At 42.5% G+C, this 12,922-nt stretch overlaps 1 protein-coding gene across 5 annotated transcripts in view; it reads left to right on the forward strand.

Annotated features, from left to right (window-relative positions):
- Positions 1–9,407, forward strand: part of MAP4K3 (mitogen-activated protein kinase kinase kinase kinase 3) — a 66,781-nt gene extending 57,374 nt beyond the window's left edge. For all 5 annotated transcript variants that reach the window (XM_042036634.1, XM_042036635.1, XM_042036636.1 and 2 more), the window contains 5 exons: positions 1,249–1,317; positions 1,434–1,526; positions 3,111–3,181; positions 5,714–5,769; positions 7,907–9,407. In XM_042036634.1, the coding sequence (XP_041892568.1) occupies positions 1,249–1,317; positions 1,434–1,526; positions 3,111–3,181; positions 5,714–5,769; positions 7,907–7,994 (377 nt within the window). In that variant the 3' untranslated portion in view covers positions 7,995–9,407. The remainder of the gene's footprint in view (positions 1–1,248; positions 1,318–1,433; positions 1,527–3,110; positions 3,182–5,713; positions 5,770–7,906) is intronic.
- The last annotated feature ends 3,515 nt before the right edge of the window (positions 9,408–12,922 follow it).

Raw genomic sequence — 12,922 nt, forward strand, 5'->3', positions numbered from 1 at the left:
TGACCTTCCTGCTGCTGAAAAGTGCACCAGATTCTGGCACAGTTACAATACCCAAAGTGAGCAGTGGGTGGCCAGTTAACACACTTAACCTACTTCAGACAATGCATTTTATTTTCACTCCTACCTGTAACTGTGTGACTTTATCATAGAGTCCATAAAAATAGCACTCTGAAGAGAAATGTCCTGTTGTCATTTCTCTCTCAGTATTGTCTGCATTGGTGCACAAATACAAGAGTACTGGTCCCTTCTCTGTTCTTTTTTTTTAATGTGTAAAATTTAGCATTGCATTGCGTCTTCCACACTTCATTAATTTCCTTGAACTACTTGTGTGTTCTCATGTTGTGTCTGTGTTGTTTTCTCCTATTTTTGTAGCTCCAATTTAAACCCTTTTGTTGTATCAGCTTATTCCTGTCCCCTGCTGGCAGGACAGCAGTGATGCAATCAAACAGATTTTTATTTTTTACAATTTTAACCAGAAGCAGCTTTTGTGTTTTAGGTAACATGCTCTAATTTTTTATGTCTAATGGATTTACTGAGTTTCTCTTTTCTATATGAAAGATGCCTAAAGAATCTGGCAGTAATGTTGAATTAGTAAGAGCTGCTTTGCATGTAATTTTAATGTTACCAAACACATGGACCAAAGCTACACTTCTGAGTTGACATGTCCACTAATCACTTGTGGGTCAAATCCTCATTTGCTGTGATGGAGACTGCTGCAGCTATAACACAGAAGAGAAGAAAATAACTCTTCTTTTGAGGGTTTGGAGAAGGAAATAAGCCCTTATTTTTGGAACATCTGGGGATGGAACATCTGCAGATAGCAGCAAGAATTAAGTAGTAATATATAAGTCCCTATCAGGATTTAGAAATAAAGACAGAAGAAAAGTGCAATGAAGCAGCATAGTGTTGACAGTCACGTATATCTGCCTTTTTGCAACAGCAGTGTTCAGTTACACCAACAGAGAATAAATGGAGAACAGTGTACAATGTCAGTTTGCTTTTGTGACATGGCTCAGAAAAGGCTGGATTGAATCCATACTTTCATATTATAGCTTCAGTTTTCCTGTCACAGCCAACATGTTGGATAAGTGGACATGCCTCTGTAAGAGAAGAGAAATGTCACTGGTAAGATGATGATTTTAAGTAAAGTCAACACAATAATGCATCAAAATATCTCAATCTCTAGAAGTTCCATTTCAAATTTCATGCTAATTTATGTTATGAACTAACACTGTCATTTTTTTATAGACACTACAGAGACGAGTGTTGTCCATGTAACACAGCTGGAGAGAGATACCATTTTGGTGTGTTTGGATTGTAAGTTTAATAGCAACTAAATATATATGTATGCATATACATGCATGCTGTCTGTCTTCAAATGAAGTTCATCCTGAAGGTAATTCTTGGTTAACATATCCTTATTTATTGTCTAGGCTGCATAAAAATAGTGAATCTGCAAGGCAGGTTAAAATCCAGCCGCAAACTGTCATCGGAGCTCACGTTTGACTTTCAGATCGAATCAATAGGTAAGTTGGATTTCATTAGTAATGTTGAATATCCCTGTAGGTCAGAGGGCTGGGCAATCACCAACTGGATGAAATTTAACAAGAGCAAATGGTGGATTCTGCATCTCATGGGATGCGGTAGTCCTGGTTATATGTACATACTGTGGGATGAGAGGCTGGAGAACAGCTCTGCAGGAAGAGATCTGGGAGTTTGGCTTGATAGGAAGCTGAAGATGAGTCAAGAGTGTGCCCTGGCACCCAAAAAGTGGTGACCAGCAGTAAGGACATGGAAATTATATGGAGTTGCATATGGGAAAATTCAGGTTGGATATTAGGAAGATGCACTGTACTCAGAGAGCGATCCGTCACTAGACTGAGCTCCCCATAGAAGTGGTCACAGGACCAAGCCTGTCAGAGCTCAAGCAGCATCTGGATGATGCTCTTGGAAGGGACCCATAAGGATCACTAACTTGAGATTTTCTGTGATTGACTTGTTCAGTGTTACAGTAAAGAATTAGGTATGCTACCTGTCTAGTCTTTGGCACTTGGAACACTACCTCACTCATTTCACTTTGTGTGAGGAAACTAAGTGGAGGGTTCAGCATGTGCTTTCCTAGGAGCAACTGGAATGAGTAATAATCCTGGAGTCTTCCTTGATTAAGCTAAATGTCTTGGGAGTATGATGGAGGCTTTTAGCCTCTAAAGGAATACCTTAACACAGCCTACATAAACTCTGTGAATCACCCATGCCTAACTCATTTTGTATATGTGTTTATGCAGTCAATTTTTATAAAGCAGCTCAAAGACTAAATTATGTGATATGTCACAGGTTGCATAAATTTTGTTTCCTTGTGTAGAATCTGAATGAATTAGATTTGTGAAACAGAAAGAATACATTATTTTGGCAGTCCTCCAGTGGTTACGTACCTGGATTGCACCACTTTCTATTGAAAGAGGGTTAGGAGTGTGTGTGCACAGATGGAGGGTAGTACCAGAAGAGGAAAGACAGTGGGAACGAAAATAGTCAGGAGTTGGAGGGAGTTCATTTCTGAGGAGAAGCTTTAAAATTTCAGGCCCCTCAAACATAACCTCCCAGAGAAGAGGACAAGAAAACATTGCCACCGAAAATACTTTTATGGGTCTTGATGTTTGAGAATGGGGGGAAGGGAGGATTCAATCTACTTGAAGCTTCTCACTCTGGGATCTCTGCATGTACTGTGGTCCTCACCCTGCTTGTCACAAATGAGCTTCCAGTGGCCTGTTCTGTCCTGGCAGTGTCTCCAAAGACACTCCTGTAACTCTTCTGTTAAAATCCCATATATATTCTCTGCAACTATTAAAGGGGGGGTTTCCTGTTCAAAGAAAATGACACATTTAGGACTAGACATTTAGAACATTTAGGTGGAAATGTTTTTAAACCCTGCCCATTAAACAAATAAATACATAAATGCAGCTACTTTTGAGGCAGGTTCAGTGATTCCTGGGAGATGTGATACAATGGAATATACATGTACACATTTCAAAATTGCAGTCTTCTGCTTTTGGCCTTAAAAGCAAGAGTTGATGTTATGCCTCAAAACTGACTCCAGTGTTCTTTCTTACCAGTCTGTCTACAAGACAGTGTGTTAGCATTCTGGAAACACGGCATGCAAGGAAGGAGTTTTAGATCAAATGAGGTGAGTACTGCATTTTGCTTCAAATTCTGGCTTCTAGTGTAAGCCACATGGAGGAGAAATGCACAATGCTGTTGTCTGAAAAACATTTCAGTAACTTCCTAGGTTAGACCTAGAAGCTGGAGTCTCATTCTAAGCTTGTATCATAAGCTGTAAATACAGCATTAGTGGAGCTGAGAACCCCATCACATCCAACTAGCAAAACAGAAACAACAGACTGGGCCAGGATGCCGTAGAAAATATCCAAGCCTAATTCTTGCTAATATTAATCTTCGCCTTAAATTGCTTTGAAGACCACTGTCAGTTCCTTAGCCTCTCACACAGGGATGCAAAAATTTGGGCTTTGCCAGTGGTTCCACTGCTGAGCTTTAGCTTTTTGTCACAGTGTCAAATGAGTTGCCTGATGTTTTTTAGTCTCTTCCATGTTCTCTTGGCTTACAAATACTTTGAAGAATTGCCCAGCTTTCACAAGAAATATTTTTCCGTCTTCAGGAGAAAAATACCAGATTGACCTAAACCTGATTTATTTGGTTTTTTCCTAAAATCTTCCTGTAGTCCCTTTTTTAGCGAGATTGATGTGATTTTTAGATGGAGTTAAACCATTATAGTTACCTTCCCAAATAGTTGTTTTTTTTTTTTTCCTTGCTGCAAGCCTTGTGTACCTTTTAGGGAAAATGCTGTTACTTGGTTGGATTTTAGTGAGTCTTTTAATTTGGTTATTAATGAATGTTTACAAACATCACCAGTTGTTCCATCAGTGTTTCACTGGCTGAGAAATTGAGCTCATTATGACTAATTGTATTTTAAGGTACACATAAGTCACGCCATGCCAAGCTTAGACATTCCATGTTGTTCCACTGGTACGTTGACTTGCACAAAGCCCCAGTTTGACCCAGTTGACCCAGTCTGTGCTAACAGTGAGCCTGCTCTGTGTGACCCAAAGTCTAGAGTCAGACTGCTTCTTATTTCCAAGGGTGCAAATGTTTATTGTGGCATTTGAGCATTGGTCTCCCCATTGGTACTGAGTAGCTCTACTCCAGCTGGGAGAGGCCACGTCCCTGGGTGCTGCAGTCCAAATGGATGCATTTTGTTGTTTATGTAAAGCATCCGGGACACTGGCTTGCTTTGTTACTGTCAAGCCAAAGCCAGAACCTAAATGAAGAACTGAAAGCAGAACTGGGGTGTGGACAGAAAGCAAGCCACTTAAAACTTTTTCTCTGTAGAACATGTCTAGGGTAAGCTTTTGGGCCTTTTTAAATTCCTTATGGCTCCTGGCTGTCCCACTAGCTGCAGCAGTTGAAAAAAAATAAACCTGTTTTCTTCTGTAATATGAAAAGCCTTCAGTGCCAGGCTCAGGTCTTGACCATATTCGTTATTTTTGAGGAATTTTGTACTGCATAGTATCTAGGAAGTTGTTGCATGGGACAAAAAGCTGACTGACTTAACTTGCAGCATTTTTTTCTTTGAAGACATCATTAGTTCAGATTCCCTATTCTAATACAGTTGGCCTAATTGGCGATGACTTGAGCTGCTTGCAAAGTTATTTCCTTCCACAACTGTGACCTTCCACGGTGGTTTGATTGAGTGTGAAGAATGAAACAGGGAACTGTGAATTCTGACACAAGAAGCTCAAAATCTGGGCAAAGATTGTACAGCCTTAGCCTCACAGAAAGCAGAAATTATTTTTTTTAGAAAAGTGAAGAACTTCATTGCTGTGAATTAAAATTCTCTTGCAAGTTCTCTGCACCAGAAGCGAATTCACCAAGTCAGCTAACATTACTAGGATCTGGGAAGGAGATAAGAATGTCTGCTTTCCCCAAGAATATGAAGTTTGGCTGTGTAGAAGAGCTTTGTAAACAGTGCTGCATGTTCACAAAGTGACTAAATACCCTTTGGAATATGCACTGTTTGACTTTGGCTGTGGTTGACTATTGATGAGCATGATGGTTTTCTGGGTGCTTTGATATTCATATGATCATAAAGATGCATCACACAAGTACAATTCACCAACAGAGCACAAAGGTCTGTTGCACTTGTCTGAAATGTCAAAAGACTAAGTTTTCTTTTTGCCATGGACATAAGTACCACAAATTAGATTATGTTTCTCTGCTAAGGTTTTCAGAATATGAACTTAGTGCACTCTTACTATAATTCAACATTTCAACAAAATGTGTTTTATGTGTGATTTACCTGACCCATCTTTGGATATCCACTCTAGAGTGGATACACTGATTGCACCTGATCTCTTTCAGTCATGGCTGTAAAGAGAATTGTAATGGTAACTCAAATACCAAGCTGAGCCCTGCTGTTGTGCTTGCAGTTGCTACCAGAGGAATTCATGTAGTGTGGGAGGAATTACAGAAAACTTCTATATCTTAGTTCAAAGTGGCAATTGCATTAAGTTCTCTATTGGATTTTAATTGGCAGTCAGTTGGTAACATCAGTCACAGTCAATTCTTTTCTCTTGACTGATGATAAGAATAAAATGAAAACACTTGTGCTCTGAACATGTAAATATTTATTTTTATTGTCTAGATCACACAAGAAATTTCTGATAATACAAGGATATTCAGGCTTCTGGGATCTGACAGGTAAGATGAGAAGTAAACATGACATATTAAAATAAAAGAATAATGTGTGTTCTCCTACCTCGTAAAAGTTTTTTGCATGTTTCTTGCAAATTCTTTTTTTTAGCCCTCTTAGACATTCCTTTGTGTACATGTCTACCTTCCAGTCCTTTGCTTTTACTTCTCTCTTTCTTAAATTAAAAAATAAAATCTTCTAAAAGTGTTTGTGTGCTTCCAGAAGTATTCAGCCATGCAAGAGGCTCTTACTTGGCTGCAGTCAAAATCTCCAGGAGTGTTTTCCTTTTTGTACTGTAATTCTTTTGTTTAACTTGGTGAAATCTTTACTTTCAGATGTTTTGCTGCAGTAGCTCATCAAGATCTGCTTCTGGAGATAAATGCAAATAATACTTTAAAAATTTAAATATCTCACTTTCAATCCCAGAAAGGAAATCTCCCAGTTGTTCTCCCAACATGACAGCTCAGTTCTTGTAAGAGCTCTTGATAACTCCCAGTGTAGCTGTTCTTTGGCGTCTGCTTTCAGGGCACTAACACTCTGTCTGTGTGACCCACCAGATACCAGCCTGCTGAAGTCAGTAACTGCTGTTTTAGGAGCTTCACTGACTTCCTCAACTTTCTCTGCCCTGGTGTCGAACTTTGTACTTCTGTAAGAGCCACAGAAGCAGCAGCTGTTTTGTCTTTAGGGGAGTGCATGCTGACGTGACAGTTTCACCAGTAATGAATTCATAAGAACTGCAGAAATAGGCTTTAACTTTGCTTTCGAGAATTGCCTCTGTCTTACGCTGCTTGCAGTAAATTCCTGTGGCATCTTAGAATGACATTGCAAAAAATTGCCTTGTAAAAATGTCCTCTTCCCCAAATATGGTCTCATCTATTTCTGGCTTGCTCTGATAGTTTCTCAAGTCTAAGACAATGTGTAAAGAGTTTGCACTGCAATAAACATTAATTCCAATTTCTTCATATACCCTTTTCCTTGCAGCTCTGTCCTGTTTTGCACTTGAGCTGTGAAGCCTTTTTCCAGTACATGAGTCCTTTCCTAGGCAGTTCAGAGGAGCTGGTGTTCTGAAAAGCCAAAAACCTGATGTCAGTCTAATAAAAGCTTGTGTGTTGCTTTCTCCTCATGAGCAGGGAGTTGCCTCATGGCATGAGGTATCATTCCCTTTGTGGAGCACATTGAGCAGAGGTCAGGTTTTCTGAGCCATAGTTTTGCAGCAAGCAAACTTTTCTATCTGAATGCACAAGAAAGAGATGGATTTGAGTTTCCCACAATCTGCCTTCACTTCAGGATGTTTGTGGAGGAGAAGTCAATCATGAACATCCTGGTCTGTTGAGCAGTTTTACCAGTTCTTGCCTGATGAAAAAAATCTTAGAGTTTGTGAAACAAAATTGTGAGTGTTAATTTCTCTTCTTTGGAGCAAAAGGGCTGATCTAGGACATCCCTTGTGGTCTTTGCAGTTGTAGGTCCAGCTAACCCAGTCGCTTGTCTCCAATGCTGGCCAAAAGTGGGTGGCAAGAAAAAGTAAGAGAAAATACTCTTTCCCATAGTAGTCCTTTCCTTGAGGATTCTCTTGGCCTGCAAATTTTTGTCTCTGGGACTTCCAGAGTTGGAGGAAATTTCTGTGGGTTAGGGTGCATGGGCTCAGGGATTAACTAGAAATACTCACAGAAGAATCAGCTTTGTTCATCTGTCATTCCAGTGGCAAGAGGCAGACTAACAACTTTCAGAACCAGAGCCTGATTAATGGGTTAGCTTTGCAAAGCTCCACGAGAGCACAAGCCCAGTAGGGGAGTGATGGACCCTTTTCAGAAGCCCTTACTAAAAGGATGAAAGGCAACAGGGATACATTGCAGCAAGGGAAATTCCAGCTGGATAAAAGAGGGGTAAACATGATGGTGAGGGTGGTTCAGCACTGTGGCAGGAGCCCAGAGAGGCTGGGAGATCCTTGGAGACCTTGTCCAAGTAAAACCGTGAGGTCGCTTTGAGGTTGGCATTGGTTTGAGGGGCTTTTGGACTAAAGGCATCCAGGAAAAGAGAAATGACAACCAGTCAGATGGATCCTAGGAAGGAATATTTAATGATGTCCCAGGTTGTTTTTAAATGAAGGATCACTTGACATTGTGGCTTTTTTAATTTCCATTTTAGGGTCGTGGTGCTGGAGAGCAGGCCGACGGACAACCCGACAGCCAACAGCAATTTGTATATCCTGGCAGGGCATGAGAACAGTTACTGAGAACAGCACGTGGCAGGCAGCTCACTGTGAGGAGAACACTCCTGCTGCAGCAGCACTCGTGACTGGCTGGAATTGCACAAAAGCTGCAGTAACCCCACTTCAGTTGCTTTATAATTTATTGTGGCATGAGAGGAAGACGAGAATTGTTTGTGGTATGGACACAGAAGCATTATAATACCACAGAAGTGCTTAATTTACTGTTATGTAATCTTTGTACATATGCAGTATTTTTCAGTGAAACTTCTTGCTGAAGCCCTACACTGACTTTCTGTAGATAGAAGTCCTCCCGTTAAGTACAAGTGTCTTACCTGTACAGATGTAAAAGTCACTGAGGATGCAAAAATTGAATTGGGGTACTATTATAAGGATGTCTCATGTGTTTATTATAAAGTGGGATTCTAGCAACAAATATAGTACATTTAGCAACACTATTGTATTTTATTATATGTAATTTACTAATACAAATAAATATTAACTTTTAGAAATTGTAACCAAGGCTGTAATCAGATTACAATCTTGTTTTAATTTCGATACAACACACTGGTGTTCATGTTTGCACAATGTATTGAGATGTGATGTATTTAGTCACAAAGGTAAGCTGTGACTTTGTGGATATGACTTGGGCTTCAAAGTTCCTTCTTTTTCGTTTACTTGGGTAGATTTCTTTGTGAAACAAACCAGTTAAACACCTGTATTTTTATATTTAATTAAAACTTTCCTTATGATTACTTCTCTATGCTTGAAAACAATACCTTATGGATGGGTGTCAGTCCCAGACTAGTGGTACCTGGCTGTAATTCTGCAATAGGTGTTTGAATTATTAGTGTATACAATGATAAAAAGTAGTTATTACTGTTTGTCCTACTACATAGTTTCATATCACGATGAAAAGGAGCAACATTCCACATTGTGGAAATGGCTCAGAGATGTTGCCATTTTGACTTTTTTTTTGGCCTTACAACCATTTTCACACTTTTCTTGATTTTAGGATGTTAACACATGGCCAAAATTTAGTTACTACCTCATTGAAACAATACAATGGTTACTACGCATCACGGGAACTTAGTTTTGATCAGAAGTATTTTTGATTGCTATTTTCCAATGGAGTGTGTAAATGCCAAGTTTTAAGCAAAATGCACACATTTGACTCCTTTTTTTGTATATGTTCTTTATATTTTATTGTGATAATATACACTAAAACCAAACTAAATTAAAAGTGATTTATGGCCTGCGTTATTGTTGTGATTGGTAATGCTTTGAAATATGTTCCCTAATGTATATAATGTAAAATAAATTTTTTTAACATGTTGTTGTACAATTAGATTATCACCTGCACTGATTTTCCACATAAGACTAAAATGGAACATACTGAGTTTTCAATTCTGCTATTAAATGGTTGTGCCAAACACAGAAGCTGGGCGTCTGAATGTATGAACAGAGGTTGTTGGAGCTCCACTCGGGGTTGGTTGGCATCAATACCCTTTTGGCCTTTGGGCAGTGGATATGTGGATTTGAGCTAAGTCTTTCCAAATTCCACCTTGTGTGGTTTGTTCCCTCCATTTCCTGCTTTTCCACCTCTGTTGATTGCAAAACTGATTTATTCTTTTTTCAGCAGGTTTATTTTTCTGCCTGTGGGCCTCAAGCTTACTGCTTCTGCCAGCCCCAGCCTGGCTGTTCCTTGTCCTGAGCCTTGGCTCACCCTGTGGGACAGGTGGTGGCAGGAGCCCCACTGATGAGCAGCTGAATTCTCAGAAAAGTCAAGAAGTTGTGCGTGTTTCACAGCACCCTTGTGAAATCCCCCAGGGGGATTTCCATCCTGCCTCCTGTGGACTGTTCCTCACTTGGACATGCAGTATGTCGCTCAGCTTTAACAAAATGCAGTACAGGTGATGTGCAGTGAATGTGCTTCCTCCTGGGGGGTTCTGCAGCAGCTGGGACCAAGTTTCTCAGGCCATTGCTGAATTACAGGCACCAGAAGCTAAGGGCTGTTGGTTTTTACTCTGGTTGGGCATTTTTGGTATGAGCATGCATGCTGGGATGCAGCTGGAAGGGATAAGAATAAAGAGGACAGGGTAGTGGCATGTGGGAAGAAGGAGCATTGTGCTAGGGCACATGTGTTTCCAGTCTGTTGGTGTAATCAGGACAGCTTTGCTTCTGCCATGCTGCTCTCTAGCCTCAAAGAGAAGAAGTGAAGGGTTCCTGCGTTACTGAGGATTGTCCTGTTGCAGGATTTGAGGTTTGTGCCACAAAACTGCCTTTCCTTCATCTTGAGCTGCTTGACTACTCTGCTGACAGCTGAGCCCAGGAGCCTGGTAAATCAAAAGGTCTCCTTTGCTAGACCTGCAGCTGCCTTGAACTGAAGTTCTCTTGAGCCACGCCTGGTAGGAGCTTGTGACTGGGATCCTGGTGTAGGACTGGGATCAGTGTGTGGCTGACTGATGGGAGCATACTCAGAGCCAGGAAACCCCATCACAGGCACCATGAGGTTACAGCACGGCCTCTGCCATGGATGATGGACGCAGCCCCTCCAACAATCTCTGTGGCTTCCCTTTTCCTCTTCCTAGTCCCTTCCATGCTGGCTCCTAGCGAGTGGTCCAAGCTGCTGCCAGGCAGGAGGGTTGATGTGACTGCAGTGGGGCACTCACCAGCCTGGCAACCAAGTCTGATCAGTGCAGGAGCTGAGCTTGGGCCTCATCCCAAACAGAGCCTTTTCACAGGGCACAAAAAGCAGTGGTACCATGTGTGTTACGGAAATGCTCCTGGAAGCAGGATCACAGGGGAACGAACACTGCTTTTGTCTTTTTCTTGCCCATCTCTCCATGCAGTGCTGCCTGCTGCTGTCAGAAACTGGATCTGGTGAAAAAGAGGGGGTTCAGATTCAAATTCTGCATCCCACAGCCCATAACTGAAAGCAAGGGCTGTGCAAGGTGAAGCACAGCCTGGCTGCCTGTAGCTTTGCCACGGGGAGCTTGCAATGGGGCTGGGGGAGCCCAGCAATGCTGTGAGTGCTGGTGGGGGTGGATGTGTCCCCCAGGCAGGGAACATTTCTTACACCCCACAGGGTTCAGCTTTAGCAATAACCCTCCTGGGTTTTGAAGGATAGCATGGGAAAATAGCTGGTAAAAATAGGGAATGTACCCAAACCTCTTGCTTCCCTCCAAGGAATCACACCTAAAATATAGGAAGTAATGTTTCAGGCCTGTGTCATCTATGAGTGGTGTAGAAGAAGGAGTAGAAATTTGTCTGGGGAGGGAGACACAAAACCTGGCACACTCCCAAGTCTTTACTGTGGACAGCAATGCTGGGTTTGGTGCTTGCTCAGCATCATCCTCTACAGCTGCATTACTGCTGCTGGAGGTCTTCTTCCCTCCTTGGGTTCAGATTTTCATAAAGTCATGGAATGGTTTGGGTTGGAAGGGACCTTAAAAGACCATGTAGGACCACTCCCCTTGCCATAGCCAGGGACACCTTCCACTAGACCAAGTTGCTCAAAGCCCCATCCAACCTGGCCTTAAACATTTCCAGGGATCCACAGTTTCTCTGGACAACCTGTGCCAGGGCCTCACCACCCTCCCAGTAAAGCTTTTTTTTCATAACATCCAACCTAAATCCCTCTTCTTTCAGTTGAAAGCTATTTCCCTCGTCCTATCACTACGTGCCCCTGTCAAAAGTCCCTCTCCAGCTCTCTTGCAGGCCCCCTGCAAGTACTGGAAAGCTGACAGAAGGTCTCCCCAAAGCCTTTTCTTCTCTAGGCTGAACAACCCCCATCTTCATATTATGGAAAGGTGCTCCAGCCCTCTTCTGGACTTGCTCCAACAGGTCCATGTTCTTTTTATGTTGGGGACCCCAGGCCTGGATGCAGCACTGCAGGAGTGGAAGAATCACTTCCCTTGACCTGCTGCACACATGACTACTGCTGCAGCCCAGGATGCAGCTGTCTTTCTGGGCTGCAAGTGCACATTGCTGGGTCATGTCCAGCTTTTCATCCACCAGCACCCCAATGTTCTCCTCAGGGCTCTTTTTAGTCTCTTTTCTGACCAAAGCTGTCAGGCAGCATTTGCCCTTACTGAAGCCATGTTGGCTGTCACCAATCACCTCCTTATTTCTCTTGTGCCTTACCAGAGTTTCCAGAAGGACTTGCTCCATGATCTTGCCAGGCACAGAGATAAGACTGACCATCCTGTAGTACCCTGGATCTTTCTTTTTTCCCTTTTTCAAATGGGGGTTATGTTTCCCCTTTTACTGTCAGTGGAAGTTGCACCAGAATGCCACAACTTCTCAAGTATGATGGATAGTGGCTTAGCCACTTCATCCACCAGTTCCTTCAGGACCTGTGGATACATCTCATCAGGTGCCATGGGCTTGTGCACCTTCAGGTGCTTTAGAGGGCCTTGAACCCAAACTTCTCCAGCAGGTGATTCTTCAGTCTCCCAGGCCCTGCCTTTGCCCTCTGCAACTCGGGCAGTGTGGCTGGAGCACTTCCTGGTGGAAAAGGGGGCAAGAAAGTCATTGAGTACCTCAGCCTTTGCCATGTCTTGGGTAATCAGGTCTCCCCTTTCCTTCCAGAGAGGGTCCTCATTTTTCCTAGTGTTCCTTTTATCACCAACATACCCACAGAAACTTTTCTTGTCCTTGATGTCCCTGGCCACGTTTAATTCTCTCAGGGCTTTAGCTCTTCTAACCTGATCCCTGGCTGCTTGGACAACCTCCCTGTGTTCCTTCCAGGCCACAGCCCCTGCTCCCACCCTCCATAGGCTTCCTTTTAGTGTCTGAGCTTGTCCAGGAGCTCCTTCTGCATCTACACAAGACCTCCTGGCGTTTTTGCCCAACTTCTTGTCTCAGCCGGATCCATCTCCGTGTGTCCCAGACGCATCCATCTCTGTGTGTCCCGGACAGATCCATCTCCCCGTGTGTCCCGGACAGATCCA

Source organism: Corvus kubaryi, unplaced genomic scaffold (assembly GCF_017639235.1).
Source record: "Corvus kubaryi isolate FWS band 111438036 unplaced genomic scaffold, C.kubaryi_AGA036_p1.0 37386, whole genome shotgun sequence".
NCBI lineage: Eukaryota > Metazoa > Chordata > Aves > Passeriformes > Corvidae > Corvus > Corvus kubaryi.